Source organism: Cydia pomonella, chromosome 27, assembly GCF_033807575.1.
Source record: "Cydia pomonella isolate Wapato2018A chromosome 27, ilCydPomo1, whole genome shotgun sequence".
NCBI classification, from domain to species: domain Eukaryota; kingdom Metazoa; phylum Arthropoda; class Insecta; order Lepidoptera; family Tortricidae; genus Cydia; species Cydia pomonella.
The window spans coordinates 20,117-41,553 of NC_084729.1; the positions used below are offsets into that span (position 1 = coordinate 20,117).

Here is a 21,437-nt window from a genome sequence, read left to right on the forward strand (position 1 = left end):
TTTCAATACCTTCTTTTATTTTTTCTAAAGCGTTTTGAACTTTGTCGATGACATCAAGGCCCGACGATTGGTCTCTTTTGCCGCCGAATTTCATTACTGTCTCGAGAGCTATGTTCACTTGTTTTTGCTCCATCGTCATAACTGTGTTTACTGTAACAATTATCGACAGTCATCGCGGTGCTGTAGTATACATTTATAACGGTTCGTTATAGACTAGAAAATAGTGATATTACTCGTAGTGATCTAGTGATAGGTAGATTAATTCATAAAATACGGGCAAATACAGCCTACATTGAGCGAGGCCCGACAACGACACGCTCTTGGCCGGGTTTTTTATAACCTTTTAACTTACAGAACCCAAACTAACAATTTATATAAGTAGATCACTATCGCAACAATATAAAAAACGCAATTTTAGTTACGAGTTAACGGATTAACGAATTAAAGGTACCCAGCTCGTTAGCATGAAATCAGTACTCTAAATACATACATTATACATAAAAATTATCGTAATTACCAAAAACACCAGCCACCACCATGTACACGATCATTTTCATTTCAAACATCTAAACTGTAATCGATTTCTTGCAAATAAAATTTTAACAGTAAAAGTATTATTTCGCAACCCACGTGGAGCGCTGGATGAAATGCGATTTTTACACTTGCTCAATATGACCAACCCGTTATCGGTTTGACAAATATACCTACCCTAAATTCTCCTTCTCCTTTAGTACACAAGTTTGCTTTAAATAGCATTAAATTGTATGTCATGGTCTTCATGGGTGTATTCAACATTTAGGATTTGGATAATTTGGAATAAGTTTTAGTATAATTTTATATAAATAAAATAAGACGAAATTATTGTTGACGAAGTTGTCGGTAGCCAAGACAGATTATTTTAGCCATATAGCTACTTGTTTGTTTACTTTTAAACTATTTTTAGGCAGCTCTTTTTATTGTGAATTTAATGGATTTCTTAATTTTCTTAGTGAAATCATTATTTTTATATTTTACTGGGGCGAAGTTAGGCACCAACAGCGAAGTTAGGGATAAGGAAGATAATTCGGTCCGCCCCGAGTGTCACCCACTTAGGGGCGACACCCGACCGTGAACATCAACCACCTATAAAAATTCGTAAAACTGTGGCAGATTGCTCAACCGCCATTAAGCAAATGATATACAACGTGCCCACGAGAAACCCGAGAGATTTTGACAGTAAATTCCTGATCATATTTAAAGACTAAATTGCCCATATATGTTTTTTATTCGTCTAGCTGTAGAGTTAAGACCTAAGAATTTTATTATTACTTATTGCAAAACGCCTTTTTTATGGCGACGTTGCCACTATGGGACCTCGTCGAAATATCTTTATTGATAGATGTCAAAAAGTGACAAGTAGCACTTTGCAAAAACTAGTTTTACATAAATTATTTGTATGTCTTTCATGGGACAATGTTGACCCAGACATTTGGGAGGCGTGCGCGGAGCCGAAGGCAACACGTAGATGCCCTTGTGACAGTTATGAAATGTAAGGGCTACATCGAGCGGATGCTGTCCTTTCTCGTGTCATAGAACGTACGCATAGGTAACACCCGCCAGGGTGTAAGGACTATTGACAGTTCATGGAATCCAAAATAAAATCGATAGACTAAATTCTGAGCTACATATGGAATATTAAACATAAATTAACATTACTTTTTTATATTTTACAATTTTGATTGAATTTCCGCACCGGACGCCACTGGAAATAACCCCATTGTCCCGTATCTTCTCCGAATAATTATGGCAACCCTAGTTTTATTTTTGAGATACTGCGTAATCTATTAAGAAAGAAATATGGCAGATGCCGATACCTATGGCAGAATACCAGCGATGAGGCTTGCCAAATCAACATGCTGAGCCAACCACTTTTCTTTGCCACGACTACCAATTTTCCAAAGAGAATTTTCAAAAATAGCAAATTTTCCATGAAAGCGGTATTTTTTTCTGCACGTGGCCAATCCTTACATTTCGATTCATATGACACTTGCCTTGATACAGACGCCAATGAGTGACGTTATATAAAATGAAACTCGTCAACAGTTAAGAACATTGGATATTAGTCCCTAATCTAAACGAGAACTTTTTTAGTGGAAACTTGCATGAGACTTTTCTCATTAAAGTTTCCAGAAAGTTTGTGAATTTTGATAATGTCTGCTGTGTGAAATGTTTAAACTTTCTGGAAACTTCCATAAGAAAATTCTCATGCCAATTTCTGCTCTCAAAATTTCCAAACCTCGAAACTTCCATCAGAAAATTCTCATGCCATGTTCCACTCAGAAAGGTTTATACTCGTAGCTAGCCACAACACATGCTTCATTATGCACTTCTAATACTTGTAGTAGATACCGTAAAATGCGTCTAATAAAGGCATGAGCCGCGAACGATAGCCTTTTACCGCCGAAATCAAGGGAAAAATATGGTGCTACTTTACCGCAACAGTGCGGTAATTAGCACTTTACGTACCTATGTCGAAAATTTAAAGGGTCATATTTAATGTAATAGTACATTACGATAAAAGTGCGAAAAGTATGGAATGCACAACGAGTGACGATAAATTCAAACATGACCGTAGTAGGGGTGTTTTAAATCGACACGAGTTACGAATTTGTTTGGACTTGTATCGTAATGTACTTAGTTTATATCATGTGTTCTTTATTTTAGCTTCAAAAATTATTATATTTGCTTTTATTCGGTTATATCATGTTTATCCTCCGCACTAATACCTGCCATAAGATTTGTAGCAGTAGATTTATTATTTACTTCTGTTTTATTTTCACGGTCTTCAGCCTTATCTCTTTCATTTGGTGACATAGATGCCTCGTCTTGTCTATGATTGTCTTCGTTGCCATTATGGGTATCATTGACTTCAGCCGATTCTCTTTTCTTTGATTTGTCAATGTTAACTGTTTTATTTTTTGAATATTCTGATGTATTCTCTTCATGTGCTTCCTTCTCCTCGTTAGCGATCGGCGTGCCAGAGGAGTTTGTAGATGTATTTTCACTAATATTTTCATTTGTTTTATTATGGTTGGTTCCTACTTCAGAAGAATTAGACGAATCTGTATCATATTGGGCTCTAAATGAGAAGGCTCTATTGGGTTCCATTCCTTTAACATCAGTAACATTTTCAGTTCTGTTACTTGAGATAGATACGTCTGTATTTCCTATGCGTTTCGGATGAGTTAAACTTTTTACGTATTCGACCTGATCTTTTACTGCTTCTATTTGTTCTTCTATATGTTTAATCATTTTGTCTACTTCATCTCCTTTCCCTGGACTAGTATCCGCTGCAAACGTATCGTTTACGTTACTTTTTCTTATAGCTCTTCTTTCATCACTGATCCTGGAACTATTACAGTAATATGTTATTATCCAATTTCATTACATTAGTGGTAGTGATAAAAGTAGCATTTTACGTTAATAAGTATTTTTGCAAAGATATAAATGCGGTTCAGCTTTTATTTGAATGGCTAAATTTATTGGCGCGACGGTAATCGCTTACCATCAGGCGATCTGTCTGCTCGTTTGCCTCCTTTATCATAAAAAAGGAAGGTTGATATTAGCCTGTAGCCGCGCGTGTCAGTTGACGTCTTTGGCGGTCAAATTCAAATATTTAGTATACACTTACTTTTCTGGCGAAACAAAAGTTATGTTTAATCGTCCTGGTGTCTTCCGAGACAAACCAACATCGATAACATTGCTATGTTGTATTACTATCTCTTCTGTACTTGTTTCATCTTCTTCTCTGTCTCTAGAGAACTCTTTAGATGTTATTTCAGCCCTAAAATGAACGTCCCGAGTCTTTTGTCCACCCATTACAACTTTCTCTTCTGATTCAGTAGACTCGGACGCACGTTTAGTTGACTTTTGTTTACTGGCTCGGAGACGCTTTATTGGCATACCTTTATGTGAATAACGCCATCTGTCATGTCGTTGCTTGTGCCTTGCATGTGGTTTATTTTGAACCAGCGATGGAAAAAAACATTGAGGCTAACGAATTCTGATTAGATTGCGTTTTATTTTTGCCCCACTGCGGAAAAAACATTTGTAATAAGGGATTCTCTTCCTTTTTATTTATGCCAAACCAATTCATTAAATCGCCGAAAATCTGTGGTGATTTAGAAGTTTTGTTTTTATCAAAATTTAAAAAATCTGTTTTTTTCGGCGAATATGTTTTTTTTGTTTGTGCTGTAGTGGTAAATATATATCTGTGAGTTGTCCATACTTTTGGCCTACGCGTAGTAGTTGTCCATACTTTTGGCCTACGCGTAGTAGTAGCGTCATTAAATCCATAGCTTTCAGTAAATGTTCGCCAATAATGTTTAACCATATTTCCTAGTTGAGTTTTTATATCATCACCTAGCGAAACATAATGCAAGAGTGCAAGCGACCGAAGTGCATTTTTTATCAGGCTCCCTATGTTATATTCATTACCTCTTCTCAAATTCTTTAAATCACTCAGTGCTCTCCTTAATTTAGCACTAGCACCATCATACAAAGTATTCCCAATTTCAAGTAAGTCACTCTTTACGCCAGTTTGTCGTTTATATTCTATGAGGGCAATTACTCCATCTATATATCTACGTAATTCATCAGCTGGCATATCCTTGTTATCATCCAATTTCTCAGAAACGTACCTCCTCATATCATTATTATCGAATAGCTTTCTGAGCTCATCCTCTGTGTTAATATACCTTCTTGATTCATCATTGATCACAACGTATGCTTCTTCGAGATCGTCGTCTTCGAGACTTTTTAGAATTTTAGCGGCTTCTAGAATGAAATCTGTGAATGTTATATCGTTCCCGCTACTTCTCCTACCACTGGTTCGCATGGCATTTTTTATTTGATCTAGGAAATCTTGCACCTTGTCTAGGACGGCTAGGTCTGCTGCTCGGTCTTTCTTGTCAAATTGAAGGACTGTTTCGAGAGCTAGATTCAATTGTTTCGACTTCACTGCTTTCCCTGTGTTTACTGCAACAAAACGGGAAGGAAACTATTAAAATTGTTCTAAAAGAAGCTGTATTGTAATTGTATTGTATGGCTGAAAATATATTTGTTATTTTTGGTAAAATGATTCACCCCAGATGGTTTGGAAAAAAAGGTAAAGGACTGAAACCAAAGAAAGGCCTTAAGCACGAATTTTTTCGTACTATGTCCAGCCATTTTCTATCTCTATCACATGCGGATAATTAAATTGCTGTCTCACCGATGTCACTGATAGGCAATGCTACTGGGCTTGTCCGGGACCACGGGGACGACGCCGCCCTCGTCGGGACAAACGTCGGAGGTAATTTAAAATTTTTATTTATACGCGATTAATTCCCGTTTTGTATGTAATAATAATAATATGTTAAAAATGTGAAGTTTAAATTAGTGTTGCGAAATTAGAAGTATCTACTTTATATCTCTGTTACCAATTACCCCACTTCCCCTAATTTTTGACTTCCAACGCAAAAATAGGAATGTTATAATCTTATGTTATTGTTATCATGTTTTTCAGTATATTCATCTGTAGTATCGTACCTCAAAATATTATTTCAGTGACAAAAATACATTAATTAAATTAATGTGTTTTTGTCAAATTTGTAAATTCATTTAATTTACCTATTATACTAGCAACAGCGATAAACACAACGGCTTTCATTTTACTGAAACTAATTCCAGACATTGCAAAATAATCGTAAAACATTTATGTGTACATAAAAGTTAATATCAATGTTACATACTTCCCAGTTCCCACCGTTAAGGGGAAGAGACGTACGAACTATTGAACCAAAAGATAATTTAAAATAAAGGTGAATTACTTGTCAAAGAAACTTTTGTAGCCACAGTAAATTTACTGCCATCTTTCGACACATGATTAAAACTTTTATGTGTTCATTTATTTTTAATAACAAAAAGTGGCGCATCTAATAGATCAAAGGCCAAAGGTATGGCAGCATCGTTTCGAGCGATGGCGCCATAACCTTTAGGTTGTGCCCGGTAAGATGGCGCCACTTTTTGATATTTAACAAATTTAACACGTATCCGTAAAAGAATAAGGATCAAAGTCAAATGGCGTTCTAGAAGTTTTAATCGTATGTCGAAAGATGGCAGTAAATTTACGTGGCTACAAAGTTTTCTTCGACAATACACCTCTATTTCAAATTATCTGTTGTAGGACTAAAACAAATAAAATAAACTCAAACGTCTTACGACCCGATTCGAACTTTAAGATATCAAATATTAGGTCTATAGTTCGTGTCATCCACGATGACCCGCAGATTTGTCGAATCTATTCTTTAATAACACGACAATACGAGTGAAGGCGCGCGTCGTCGTAAATGACACGATCTAGATACGATATGGATTTGGCGTTTTTAGATTTCACTACATCTTATAAAACAAAGTCCCCCGCCGCGTCTGTCTGTATGTATGTTCGCAATCATCTCAAAAACTACTGCACGGACTTCATGCGGTTTTCACCTATCAATGTTATTGTCGCGCGTTTATGGCTAAATTTTTGTGAGATACTTACCAATTTTAATTAATTATTTAGGTTTTATAGTTAAAAAAGTATTATTTTAGATGTCTCGTGGCAAAAGTATTGTATACAATGATGATGATATAATCAAGCTTTTCAATCTCGTACTCTAAAGCTCTCTATTATATCACGATTGTATAAAATACTATTTTACAATGAAAAAAAAATACATAATGGAAAATATAAAGCATTTATTTTAACATATTGCGACATTTGATTATATACAATAGCTACACACAACTTATGGCAACAAATAATTATAGCTACTTGGTACAACCCCCTCAAGCCCATGAGCCTATTTTTAGGACAAAATCTAATCATTAAAGCCAGAAAAATACTATAAATTGCACAGAATTATTGATACTTTATTAACTTTTCAGTCCGGAGAGGCTAATTAGAACTTGTATTTCTGTGTGAATCTTTTATTTAAAACTCATCTCATGCTTTTAAGGCTTTACGGAGATTTTAGAAGCGATTTATATAACGCTATAGACATCCAGAGAACAGACATTACATGAATAATCTATAATATAATACTACTCATCTACTTCAAGTATATAAAATCAACCCAGTGTCCTAAAAGTAGGACACTACGACAATTTTGTTATGATATAGGAGAGAAACGAGATAGAGAGTAATGACCGTCGCCCATGGACAGCAGAGGGGTTGCAAGTGCGTTGCCGACCTTAAAATGGGAGTACGCTCTTTTCTTAAAGGTTTGAAGGTCATACCGGTCCAGAAATACCGCGCTCCATATGAATACATTTTATCCTAAAAACAGGACATCGGGCTTCACGATAAAGACGATTGTGACATATTACTTTGTTTCTATATTAGGATATAATGTTCTTAGTCAATTCATTTAAAACTTAAATACATTTCTAATAAAAGCTTCTTTAAGTATACATTAAATAAAGCGAATAAGGGGCACTTGGAAGGAATATAAATGGTATCCTAATTCATATAATCAACATATAGTTAATTGGTTGTGTACACAAATTAAAACACACACAATAGTACATAAATTCGAATGTCGCACGTGTATTGTACAACGCTTTACAGTATATACGGGCCTTTACATTTTCAACCTACGCACGTATAGTGCGCCGCACCGCACTAGGGCGGTAAAGTAGCACCATATGTACTGTAAAGCTGTTTTCATCACACTTTCTCGTTACACGTAGACGATGCGGTCCGTAAGGGAGGGCTGTAATGATTATTTTCCTTTTTTTCTCACAAATATGATGAAAAACATTGTGTGCCGCGGGCGGTGCAGGAATTACGAACTCGTGTTACATAAACCGAAGAGAATTTGAAAAAGAGATGGATTATCTAACAAAACTTTGTAGCCACTTTTTGATATTTAACAAAATTTACACATATCAGTGAAAGAATAAGGATCTAAGTCAAATGGCGTTCTAAAAGTTTTAATCATGTGTCAAAAGATGGCAGTAAATTTACTGTAGCTACAAAGTTTACTTTGACAATCCACCTCTATTTCAAATTCTCTTTGGTTAAACTCACTCTTTCGTAGAGGGGCTGCCTATATCTGATGGTAAGCAGTCACCGTAGCCTATAGATTCCAGAGTTGCCGACCCTAACACTCCGCACCCTCGTTGAGCTCTGGCAACCTTACTCACCGGCAGGAACACAACACTATGAGTAGGGTCTAGTGTTATATGGCTGCTGTTTTCTGTAAGGTGGAGGTATTTCCCCAGTTGGGCTCTGTTCCAGATCTGGAATGACATCCGCTGCGCTGTGCCCTACCACACAAAGCGAGATATCATTCACAATACCCATACCTCCCTTTTGGACGTAGTTTAAGGACGTGCCCGGGTCCGATTCCTGAGGTCATCCGGTTCTGGGGCCTTTAATGGGTACACAAACTATTACAATAGCTACTAAGCTTACACCTACAGGCTCTTGTTTCATTTAAGTAGATACAGGATGTATGACAACTTCAAAACGTTACATTTAATATATTTTATCAACATTTTACCCCAACATATTACATTTGTTCTGGTTTCTCTTATACACGGTGTGTTTTTTAAACTCCGTTAACTTCGTACGGCTAAGTACATTTAAGCAAACTGAATGGCATAATTTTTCGTAAAAAGTAATTAATAGCGTTGTTGTAACACGGACATTATATTTAAATCTAACAAATTATTTAAAACTTTGACATATCCATGAAATTTCGAATATTGATCGTCCGAAATATTACTTGCGTTTAGTAGCAGATGTATAAACTCATACTGAACACTAATTAATATGTAGACAGGCCCTAAAGCAAGTGTACACGCTCGTATGGGTCTTATCAGATAAAAATAAATTATTAATTATCTCCAAAATTGAGTTAATTAGAATACCGGTTTCTTTGAGAAAGTTACTTAATTTAAGCAGAGTGATTGAAAAACGTACCCCTTAGTTTGACATCCAAAACAGATGGCGCTGTGCTGCGCCATATGTTTTGCGGTCACTGAATTGTCAAATGTCAACATTTGACAATCAGAGTTATCGCAAAATGTATGGAGTTGTTTAGCGCCATATCGTTGACCTGTCAAATTCGAAGTACGAAATTGTCTTAGATTTTACACATCTTACTCAATCAATATATCTTTCGATTTAAGCTAAGGAATGCACCCTTGAAATTAACGGACTTTACAAAAAACACCGTGTATATAGGTTGACTTGTTCAAATAATCCGAGTACCTATTCTGAGAGACATGAAATTGCAAAAAAAAAGTGTTTATTTAGGCGAATATGTTACTATGTTCTAGGCTCGCTGTAAATTAGTAGTTTTAGAGTCACCCGTCACTAGCGACTTCCGAGCGGCGGCGTGTAGTGTGGTGTGGTGTGATGTAGTGTGGTGTGGTGTGATGTAGTGTGGTGTGATGTAGTGTGGTGTTGTGTGGTGTGGTGTGGTGTGATGTAGTGTGGTGTGGTGTGATGTAGTGTGGTGTGGTGTGATGTAGTGTGGTGTGGTGTGATGTAGTGTGGTGTGGTGTGATGTAGTGTGGTGTGGTGTGATGTAGTGTGATGTAGTGTGGTGTGGTGTGATGTAGTGTGGTGTGGTGTGGTATGGTGTGGTGTGGTCGACTCCGTGGCGGCCGCTCGACGCAACGTCGGCGCAACTACGCGGCAATGGCATTTCCACAGCGCTGACTTGACTATATGTTTTTTTTTTATTATTTGTATATATTTTTTTGTGTATATTCTGTGCCGTTCTTCTTTTATTGCCTCTGGAACACCTACTAACATGAGAAAAAAATATTTAATACAGCTACCTAAAGGTTGTCAGGAAGACACCGCTTTTTAGCGATAAGACCGCCTGTTGTTTACCTATTCTTAATGTTCTCTTCTTTGTATTATTTCTGTATTGATGTGTGCAATAGAGTATATGTATTGTATTGTATTGTATTGACGCCGACGCTCAAAAGCTAGCGTCTGTGGCAGCGTTCCTTAGTGTTAGTGAGTTCAACACAAGCAATATTTCTTGTCTTTAGCGCGGTACGCAGCTTCGTCTTTCAGTATCTGCACTCGCAGGTCCTCGACGTTTTTCATCACTCGCTTGTCGGACGCACAGTCGTCCACGATCTTTTGGAAAAGTTCCTCTGAAACAAACATAAATTAATCAATAATTTAATTAAAAGTAACTCAAATATTAAACATTTATTCAGCAAATAGGCCAACGGGGCACTTTTACATACCAAATTTTTACAAACAATAAAAATAACAAAATATAATTATAAATGTGGAATCAATTAAATATTAGATACTTAAATAGAGATTTATACAGTCTCTATATGTCGAATTATACAAAAAAACTATGGTAAAAAAATACAAACAATAGATACTAAAATTCTTATAAAATATTTAGACATAATCAGGGGTCGGACTAAAAGTGCGGATGACGTAAAAATGACGTAATCTTGCACACAGGATGATGTTTGAGTTTGTATTTAAACTTCCGTGTGACATGTAGTAACAAAGTAGTATTAATGAAGTAACAAAATAAACGTAAATAAATCCATGGAATTAATAATACAGGTGGTAGGGTGATGTAGTGAATAAAATAAATTTCACGAAACTTGTTACCATAAGGTATAATTATTTGAAATTAGTTAGAACAAGTCTGTGGGATCCTCAGATAAATAGGTTTAATAGTCAAAAGTGGGAACAGTAGGTAAGATTAGCAGTATACGTGTTTGTCACGTACCTCCAAAAACGGAAAATTGCCACAATATTCGAGTAAAGATGCATGACATGACATTTTAGATCGTTTTCTTATACATTAGTAAATATAAATTTTAGCTAAATATAATCGTGAAGATACAATAGCTAAACAGTAACGAAGTCAATTTATTGTTCATCTGATTGACAATGTGTCAGTCAAAAACGTACTTACTCATTTCAAGTCGCGATATCGTTTAATAAAGAGGTTGATAAATGATAAGTGATAATTGTTTATGAAAATCAAAAATACTTCTTCTTCTTCTTCTTCCCAGACCTTATCCCATTTACTTGGGGTCGGCCCTCCCTGTCCTCTTCTTCCATTCTGCACGGTTTAGTGCCAGGTGTGCGTCATTAATCCCTTGCTCTCTCAGGCTTTTCTCCACCGTCGTCAACCAAGTGGCAGGTGGTCTCCCGCTTCCTCGCGTCGTCGTAGGCATCGAAGGCTACATTGACCATATGTTCAGGAGGTCGTCTTTGAATGTGCCCGTACCACCGTAGACGTTTCTCAACAAGTTTATCTGTTATCGGTGTGACTTTGAAACTGCCCCTGATGTACTGGTTTCTAATCTTATCCAGCAGAGTGACGCCTGCAGACCAACGCAGCATGCGCATCTCTGTGGTATGAAGTTTTTTTTAGATGGCACTTGATCGTAGCCCAGCACTCAGAGCCGTAAAGTACTGCAGGTCGTATGGCAGTTTTGTAAATGTTTCCCTTTACGTTTATGGGCATTCGTTGGTCACACATCACACCTGTGAGTTCTCGCCATTTTAGCCATCCGGTATTAGTCCTATGTGTGTGATCAGCATCGATTTTCCCATCGTTGCTTATAACAGACCCAAGATATCTAAATTGTTCCACAGTGGGCAAGGTAGTATTGTCGATGGTTATCTTGACATCTTTGGGGTTTGTGGAATCATCAATATGCAGGACATGTGCTCTGTCTTTTTTCGGCTGATTTTAAGGCCATTTGTTTCTAGAGCATCGGCCCAGAGATTGAAAATGTTTTGCAGGTCTTCGACTGATTCTGATATCAGGGCAACATCATCGGCATATAGGATGTTCCACGGTACCGGCTGTTGATGTTTCCTCGTTAGGTAATCCATGGTTACGTTAAACAATAGTGGGCTAAGCGTGGAACCTTGATGCACCCCAACTCCTAATGAGAAGCTTTTGGTAATTCCTGCAGGGCAGACTATTTGAGTTGAAACGTCTTCATACATGTCCCTGATTAGGTCAATGTAGGATTCCGGCACAAGTTGTGATCTAAGCGCTTCCCATATTAGATCTCGGGGGATATGATCAAAGGCTTTTTCCAAATCGATGAAAACCATATGTAAATTCGTCTTGTTTCTCTTTGCTTTTTCGATTAGAATTCTAATGGCCTGTATAGCATCTGATGTGCTCTTGCCTGATACGAAACCACACTGATTGGGTGTCAGCTCTACTATGTTGTTCAATCTGTTGTTTATAATCCGCTCCCAGATCTTTAGAGTGTGAGACATCAGTTTAATTGCTCTATAGTTTCCGCACTCTCTTACGTCACCCTTCCCTTTGTAAAAGGGTATGAGATGACTTTTGCGCCATGAATCTGGTATAGGCTTTTGCGCCATGAATCTGGTATGAAAATCAAAAATACTATGTATTTGAAATCATCCTATAAGTGGTTTGACGTCATGCGCACTTTTTGTCCGACCCCTGGACATAATAATAATAAAACGATCCTTAAATTATCCTTAGAGATGTAAAGGGTCTCCAAGACTTGAATTCTTATATAAATTAATATTTTTAAACTTTGAAACGGATGTTATCAATTCGAAAAAAAAAAATCTCTTTAAGGTTCCGTAGCCAAAATGTCAAATATTCTAGATGAGAAACTTGTATACTCTGACAGAACAGGGGCACACTTTACTCACTTATCGGCTTTTTTCCCACAGATATTTTTTGCATATTTCGCAAGCATATGATTTCTCTTATGGGAGTCCAGGCAGGAGGCGTATTATTGAAACAATGATAGCCGGTTGAATAATGAACATTTATTTGAATGAACCGCTGCCTTATATAGTGTTTCTGAACTTGCTAAAAACAGAAAGATAGGTATCTTAGAATTGTAGAATCTAATCTACCCTTCGACGTAAATCGCGCCTCTAACGATAGCGATGGCATGTTTTCTATCCCACTCTCATTCGCCGGATACACAAAGTGGGTAGTTGAAAATGCAGGCATTCAGGATTACCCTTCCGCGGAGATACTCACTACGTCGCTCGTGAGAGTCCGTCCTGTCTTCCATCTCGCTCCAACCGCTGCATAAATATGAGCGCGGCGCCCGCGCGCGCTTCAGTTGACTCCGGCCGCCGATGCGAACGCATGTCCCATACTCTCCTTGCTGCTGCTACCATTGCACTTACCCACATACTCGCCAGTCTTGCTAAAGAATTATAATTACTTCAAAGACCTCACGACGCGCGAAACAAGTCCTAAAGCTTTTTGATACACATATCGCAAGTACATGTTTTCTTTAATTTCACTTATCCACATTCTCGCCAGTCTTGCTAGAGGTCAGGAAAAGTCTCCCCTCCGTACGTGGATACAGTTTCGATTGAAACATCTCGTTTAAAATGGTCAATATCTCATATTTGATGCATATATCGCAAGCATGTTTTCTATAATTTCCCTTACCCACATTCTCGCCAGTTTTGCTAGAGGTCAGGAAATGTCCCCTCAGGCCCTGGCTGTACGTGGCGACGGTCTCCTCTGGGACCTCGCGCTGAGCGAGGCCGGAGTCCAAAAGGTCCTTTTTAGTGCCGCAAAGGTACACTTTGCAATCCTGGAAGCATTATTTCGATGTTATTTTAAGGGTAAATATATCCTCGATTTTTAAGAGCGGTAAGAGCGTGCGGCTTTCAATCCGGAGGTTGCGGGTTCAAACCCCGGTTCGTACCAATGAGTTTTTAGGAACTAATGTTTGATGAACTCATTTGATATTGATCAGTCGCCATTCGGTAAAGGAAAACATCGTGAGGAAACCGGACTAATCCCAACAAGGCCTAGTTTACTCTCTGGGTTGGAAGGTCAGATGGCAGTCGCTTTCGTAAAAACTAGTGCCTACGCCAATTCTGGGGATTAGTTGCCAAGCGGATCCCAGGCTCCCATGAGCCGTGGCAAAAATGACGGCCGGCCGGCCGATCATTTTGTGGCATGACGGGACAACGGGAGGAAGAAGAGGATAGAAGTATATTTTTACGGTCTTGCTAATTTATTTTTAATGACTATACGCGACGTAGTCCAGCGAGCGTAGAAAAAAATATTCTCACACTACATTATACGTCTATGATTTCTATGACCTGGCGATGGCAGTCGCTTTCGTAAAAAGTAGTGCCTACGCCAATTCTGGGGATTAGTTGCCAAGCGGATCCCAGGCTCCCATGAGCCGTGGCAAAAATGACGGCCGGCCGGCCGATCATTTTGTGGCATGACGGGACAACGGGAGGAAGAAGAGGATAGAAATATATTTTTACGGTCTTGCTAATTTATTTTTAATGACTATACGCGACGTAGTCCAGCGAGCGTAGAAAAAAATATTCTCACACTACATCATACGTCTATGATTCCTATGACCTATCTATGACCGGCTATGACGGATCTTTCAAGACTCTTTTGGTAAGGCTTAATTTGAAAAAAAAATGAAGGAATATCTTTTTGCCATATTTTTATTACTTAAATAATGTACGTCGAACTAAGTTGCTTTAGTTCCAAATGATAATTCGGGCGGCGGCCAATTATTCTTTAGAACTAAGCTTATGCTCATTACAGAAGGTCTTGTTTGGACTCGTGTAACTTGTAAAATATTTTAACTAGGGCCATCATTTTGATGTCATCTTTTAGCTGATATCCTATACTGTCATTTAAGAATAAAAAAAGTACAGGTCAACGACCTCGTTTTCGAAAAAAAAGATAAAATGTGAAAAAAAGTAAATTTTTAAAGACAATTTTTATTTTCGTTATTAATTCTTGAGTATTTGTGGAAAATTCTCTGTAACATTTATGCTTGAAATGTATGCCCTAATTCATAAGCTATCGAATGATTATTATTTTTTAAATGTGCGATAGGTAAATAGACAGACATGGTACATTAACCAAGTGCAGTCGTGTTTGTCGTCGGTAAAACTTTGAAGGGCTGCATTTTTAAAATGGTTGAGAAAAAACATCGTTATGGGGGGTGATTTCGCGATAAAATTCATTGTTCTATACGTGGTTAACGGCTCCACTATACGTGCACAAACACATTGTATATTCCAAAAAATGTCTACTTTAATTTAATGTGACAGTCTGACGGTTACTCCATATAAAAATAACTGTTCGGGACCACCTGTCGACGCGAGAGGATCATATCTTGAGTGTGAGAATTTAATGTCACCAGCAACATGCTGAGATGAGGCCATTTTGTGGCATCTCGTTTGTGTTTACGAATAAATATATTTCTATTTCTAATATCTCCCATAGCCGCTATGTCGGGACCATAGTCATGCGCAGAGCGAGCAGGAAACTCTTTCTTACCTCTTCTACTGTCCTCAGTTCTGTGAGCCAGTGTCGCAGGCTGGACCAGGAGAGAAGAGAAGATGGTTCGTAGCAGATGACAGCGGCGTGCCGTTACCGCCACATGTATCGGAGCGACCAAGGTGCTCAAAAATATCTGAACAAGCACTTTAACATCTTGATCTAATAATAGAGACTACGCTACAATTAATCTAAAAAAAAAACTAATCGAGTTACAACATTACCGTTAAAACACTGATTATAACATTACGATGTTCAGATATGTATGAACACCTCGACCACACCGAGATATGATGCTGACTTTTTAATTATATAGGAGGCAAGCGAGCAGACGAATTACCCGATGGTAAACATTACCATCACCCATGGACACTCGCAACACCAGAGAAGTTGCAAGTCCGTTGCCGGATTTAAAATGGGAGTACGCTCTGGTCTTGAAGGTTTGAAGGTCGTATCGGTCCGGAAATACCGCAGGCGACAGTTCATTCCACAGAGTAGCTCTGCGAGGCAGGAAGTTTCTGGAGAAACGCCAGTGGAGGACTGCCAGCCAACCATCTAAGTACCATGATTATCGATATAGAACTAATTACCTCTTCGACTGTCCTCAGTTCTGTGAGCCAGTGCCTCAGCCTGGACCAGGAGAGAAGAGAAGATGGTTCGTAGCAGATGACAGCGGCGTGCGCGCCTCTGTAGTACATACGCGTCATTGCTTCATATCTGAAATTATAATACAAACTTTAACAAGAAAAACGACTTTATAAAACACTGCAGTAGTCCAGTCCAATGGCTAAGGTCACCTGTATATGTGTAGTACATGTATACCGTTAACTTCGCTTCGTTCGCCATCTCACTATATGAAGGTTGCCTGGAAGGGGTCACTATCAAATTGACCTTATCGTTAAACGACCATTTCAGCTAGATGACATAAAATTTAAATACAGTCAGCATATAGTCAATTCAGCGGCGACGACATGAAAGTAGAATACTCAGTCAGCAAAAACACAGTTTCCCTGGATGGCTAAGAATTAGAATGAATAAGTAGCCAAACGTCTGAAAATATAAATAGTCCATATGATTAGAATATCCAATGAGCCGAAAGTGAAATTAGTTAATTGACATAAACACAGAACGAGTCAACGAGCAAAACGTCATGAAATGTAAATAGTCTATATAATTAGAATTCCCAATTCTCGAAAGTAAAATTATTTGATTGACATGAACACAGAACGAGTTAGTAGCAAAACGTCTGGAAAAATAATGTGTCATAATTTAAGCTAGGCTTATAAGTTATAATATTAATATGGAAATTCTGTCATTTTTATTTGTTAGTAACGCATACCCCCTAAAAACAATGATTTATCCCATCACACTTAAAAATAAAATTTGAAGTAATTTTTTGCTGCTAACTTGTGTTAACTAGAAATCCAGACGTATTGCTAATGGATCGGTTGGCGTTTATTCCATTTAGCAATAAAAGCATTAAACAATCCAGACTTTTTGCTTGTTGACTGTTTAGCGTTCATGTCTCTTTAGTAATTAAGACGTTCTCAGATACAAACGTGTTGCTACCGGACCATTTAGCATTTGTGTCTATGAAGAAACAAAGACATTCGAAGATGAAGATGTTTTGCTGCTAGATCATTTTAAATTGTTACGTTCTAAGATCCAGACGTTTTGCCAAAGAGGCATTTAGCATTCATGTCTATGTAGTTACAAAGACATAACACAATCCAGACATTTCAGCTATATTGTCCTTTAGTGATAAGGTAAATTTGATAGTGACCCATTGGAAGAGATTGCTGTTTAGCGATAAGTCCGCCTGTTGTTACCTTTCAATGTATATATTTTCTCAATTTCTGTATCTATATCTTCTTTATTTATCTTTTTTCTCAGGTTAGGCTTTTTATATTATGTATATTAAAGTAAAATATAAAAACAAAATACAAAAGATATAAACACATCCATTTCTAACCCTATACCTCTGACCCGAGAAGATTTAAATCCCTCCTAAATTGGAGGAGGGTATCCCAATATGGACCGGGAAAGAACTCGGCGGGACAAATCTTTTCAAAACATTACATCTCATTATTAACAAACATTAGGCGGGTCCACACAGAGCAAGCATACGCGCGAGGCAATTTATGCGCGTATGCTCACTCTGTGTGGACCCGCCTATTATATAAGAAAAAAATCGATTTAGATTACCATACAAACCATGCGATTACATACAGTAGCCACTTTTCTTTATAAATGCTGATATTTGGTGAAACGGAAAAATACTCTTGCTGGGGTCTTATATCAGGCCTGATAAAGTGTGGATCTAATTGGTACTTTAGGCCTTACAACGCTATCAATGGGAAGGAAGAATCTAAGGTACCTTTCACTGCCGGCGGTGTCCCAGATGCCAACATTGAAGTCTCGGCCATCCGAGCGCATGGTTTTAGCACAAAAGGCTGCTCCAATAGTCTGCAAAAAAAAAAATTGTTACATAGTATGGTGCTAAGCTTGATAAGTATTCAAAGTTCAAAGTTATTTATTGTATATTAAGTAAATAAAGAGTGTAAACCTTATATGTTTTACGATACCTTCCATACACTTATCATTTATTAAGTAAGGAAGTTGATTTATGGAATGAGCATTTTAAGCTTATTTCTCTATGATCATACTAAAACCTTTTCCTATGAGATAAACTAAACACAAAGTGCGTGAAAGCAGTTAGGAAGTGTGATTGATGCATCGCCTGACAATTGATGTAAGGAAATACATTGTACGGTCATGTCTAAAAATATTGATACATAAAAGTGCCAAAAATATGTATACACGACTTTATTGCTTATGTATTAAGGTAGTGTTTACTTATTTTTGGCACATTTTTCATACTGAATTTTCACACATAACTGTACCTACACATTGTTAAGTGGAAAATAAAGTTGTAATAATAAAAAACAATCATAACTCAGGAACAAGCATGTTTGAAAACCACACAAACAAATGTCTTATCCAGGATCCAAACCCGGGACCTCCTGCCTTGTAGGCAGGGCCACAACCCAATTGACTATGAGGTTACTCAATGTAGAAACAAAACAGAACTGCTAGTAACACAGTCCCTTGAGCAACATGAAAGCCTCTACAGGACACTTATGATGGATTGAGATACTTGGCCAAATGGCCATGATTCATTGTCATTTACATTTTAAGACAAAACTGGATGACATAGCTATGGTTAATATGCATTAAATTATTTAAGAATATAAATATAATATGATTTTGAATTTCCAAAATAAAGATTGAAAGTAATGGATTGGTTGGTTGGGATGGTTGGTGGTTGGATGGATTGGTTGTAAGGAATGGGAGATCATTCTAAAGGTCTCTGGGCAGGTAAAGATTAGATAATTAATATAAATTACATAATTGTTCACCTTCCAGGAAACTCAAGGAAGCATTTGTAAATGATTTGCATTTTTTCCAGCCATTATAATTCCAGCCTTTATGTGGACGATGCCAATGTAAGAATGGATTTGGTGAATCATCTCAGTGATTAATCTCGCGTAAACACTATATGCGACTGCGACTGAATTATTGTTTAGGAGTAAACCTGTTATCTAAAAACATAAACATACTTACGTTTTGATACGGAGTTCCTGCATTAAAGCTGCAATTCACAAATCTGATCACCAAACTCGTTTTCCCAACATGTTCGCTACCTAACAACACTATTTTGAAATCACATCGGCTCATTTTCGAGATTTATTTCGAAAAAAAAACACTAACACTTTGAAGACTCCTACCGAGTTTGAAAACGTTAAACACACTTTATATGGCGTAAATCATTGCTAGATAATGTAAACACCTTGAAATTGCATCCGTTTTAATGGCAATTGTAATTATGGTAATTAGACATCCAGTTCGAACAATGTGAGAAACTTTGTGTAAGTACTTCAGGTGTACTTGGATTTGCAATGATATGACATTGTGAAATGGAAAGTGACATTGACATTGACGTATTTGAGGCGTTTCTTCAGATATTGTAACCGTTCGTTAAGACGTTTGTACGCAAACTCTTCAACGCTTGTGTTTCGATAGGGGACCGTTTCACACGGCCAGGTGATGTCGACCAAGTGTCGACGCAAACGCAATTTTGGTTCGCCGATTATGACCGATATTACCGATTAAATAGAGGTGTACACCAGGGACTGAAAAGGTACCCTTAAAAACGGTTTTGACCGGTCTTTTTAAAGGGTACCCGACCGTTAAACTAGCATTTCGGTACCGATATCAACGCTTTGGGTATCCAAATAAGCTTCCGACCAAACGGTACCGTTAAATAAAAGTACCTTTAAAACCATTTTGAAACGGTACCCGACCGCTGAAATAGCATTACGGAAGCGGTATCAATACTTTAGGTATCCAAACAAGCTTCCGTTCAAACGGTACCCTTAGACTTTAAAACAATTTTGAAAGGGTACCCGACCGTTAAAATAGCATTCCGGAAGCGATATCAATACTTTGGGTATCCAAACAAGCTTCCGTCCAAACGTTACCCTTAAGTAAAAGTATCTTGCCACGCGATCGGATACCCCAATACAAACCGGTCACTCAATTTGAATGATCGTCCGCCATCTTGGATTTGGGCATTTAAGCTCAGATTCAAATGTAAATCGATATCTGAGGATCCCAGAGGACCTTTATTATGATTCCGAGGTCAATTTTTTAGAAAACGCACGCCATTTTAAATTTCGGCATTTAAGCTCAGATTGAGATGAAAATCGATATCTGAGGATCCCAGAGGACCTTTATAATGATTCCGAGGTCAAATTTTTAGAAAACGCACGCCATTTTAAATTTCGGCATTTAAGCTCAGATTGAGATGAAAATCGATATCTGAGGATCCCAGAGGACCTTTATTATGATTCTGGGGTCAAATTTTTAGAAAACGCACGCCATTTTTGTTTTCGGCATTTAAGCTCAGATTGAGATGAAAATCGATATCTGAGGATCCCAGAGGACCTTTATTATGATTCCGAGGTCATTTTTTTAGAAAACGCACGCCATTTTAAATTTCGGCATTTAAGCTCAGATTGAGATGAAAATCGATATCTGAGGATCCCAGAGGACCTTTATAATGATTCCGAGGTCAAATTTTTAGAAAACGCACGCCATTTTAAATTTCGGCATTTAAGCTCAGATTGAGATGAAAATCGATATCTGAGGATCCCAGAGGACCGTTATTATGATTCCGAGGTCAAATTATTAGAAAACGCACGCCATTTTTGATTTCGGCATTTAAGCTCAGATTGAGATGAAAATCGATATCTGAGGATCCCTGAGGACCTTTATTATGATTCTGAAGTCAAATTTTTAGAAAACGCACGCCATTTTTGTTTTCGGCATTTAAGCTCAGATTGAGATGAAAATCGATATCTGAGGATCCCAGAGGACCTTTATTATGATTCTGAGGTCAAATTTTTAGAAAACGCACGCCATTTTTGTTTTCGGCATTTAAGCTCAGATTGAGATGAAAATCGATATCTGAGGATCCCAGAGGACCTTTATTATGATTCCGAGGTCAAATTTTTAGAAAACGCACGCCATTTTTGTTTTCGGCATTTAAGCTCAGATTGAGATGAAAATCGATATCTGAGGATCCCAGAGGACCTTTATTATGATTCTGAGCTCAAATTTTTAGAAAACGCACGCCATTTTTGTTTTCGGCATTTAAGCTCAGATTGAGATGAAAATCGATATCTGAGGATCCCAGAGGACCTTTATTATGATTCTGAGGTCAAATTTTTAGAAAACGCACGCCATTTTAAATTTCGGCATTTAAGCTCAGATTGAGATGAAAATCGATATCTGAGGATCCCAGAGGACCTTTATAATGATTCCGATTCCGAGGTCAAATTTTTAGAAAACGCACGCCATTTTATTTCGGCATTTAAGCTCAGATTGAGATGAAAATCGATATCTGAGGATCCCAGAGGACCTTTATTATGATTCTGAGGTCAAATTTTTAGAAAACGCACGCCATTTTTGTTTTCGGCATTTAAGCTCAGATTGAGATGAAAATCGATATCTGAG

General features: G+C 37.6%; 2 protein-coding genes across 3 annotated transcripts; both read right to left on the bottom strand.

The window, feature by feature from the left end:
• Positions 1-2,712: 2,712 nt before the first annotated feature.
• On the bottom strand, positions 2,713-6,612 carry LOC133532707 (dentin sialophosphoprotein-like). 2 transcript variants are annotated; one of them, XR_009801739.1, is made up of 3 exons: positions 5,650-6,612; positions 3,671-5,016; positions 2,713-3,391 (listed from the first exon to the last, which is right to left on the bottom strand). XR_009801739.1 is itself a non-coding variant. In XM_061871481.1 (2 exons), exons 1-2 carry the CDS (start codon positions 3,940-3,942, stop codon positions 2,728-2,730), a joined length of 936 nt encoding a protein of 311 aa, XP_061727465.1. In that variant the 5' UTR covers positions 3,943-6,612; the 3' UTR covers positions 2,713-2,727. The 2 variants fall into 2 exon arrangements, 1 of the variants encoding a protein (XP_061727465.1); XM_061871481.1 differs by having other exon boundaries at positions 3,671-6,612.
• A 130-nt stretch (positions 6,613-6,742) lies between these two features.
• On the bottom strand, positions 6,743-19,526 carry LOC133532708 (ras-related protein Rab-24-like). Its single transcript, XM_061871482.1, has 5 exons — positions 18,984-19,526; positions 17,737-17,825; positions 15,950-16,076; positions 13,482-13,629; positions 6,743-10,182 (listed from the first exon to the last, which is right to left on the bottom strand). The coding sequence occupies exons 1-5, from the start codon at positions 19,095-19,097 to the stop codon at positions 10,046-10,048; spliced, it is 615 nt and encodes a 204-aa protein (XP_061727466.1). The 5' UTR covers positions 19,098-19,526; the 3' UTR covers positions 6,743-10,045.
• Between the last annotated feature and the right edge of the window lie 1,911 nt (positions 19,527-21,437).

Coding starts and splice junctions, on each gene's coding strand:
- LOC133532707 (XM_061871481.1), bottom strand. CDS start 3,942: ATGCCAATAAAGCGTCTCCGAGCCAGTAAACAAAAGTCAACTAAACGT. Junction 3,392..3,670: donor ACTTTTGTTTCGCCAGAAAA/GTAAGTGTATAC, acceptor TTACTGTAATAG/TTCCAGGATCAGTGATGAAA.
- LOC133532708 (XM_061871482.1), bottom strand. CDS start 19,097: ATGAGCCGATGTGATTTCAAAATAGTGTTGTTAGGTAGCGAACATGTT. Junction 13,630..15,949: donor AACTGAGGACAGTCGAAGAG/GTAATTAGTTCT, acceptor TAATGCTTCCAG/GATTGCAAAGTGTACCTTTG. Junction 10,183..13,481: donor CAAAACTGGCGAGAATGTGG/GTAAGGGAAATT, acceptor TGTTTGTTTCAG/AGGAACTTTTCCAAAAGATC.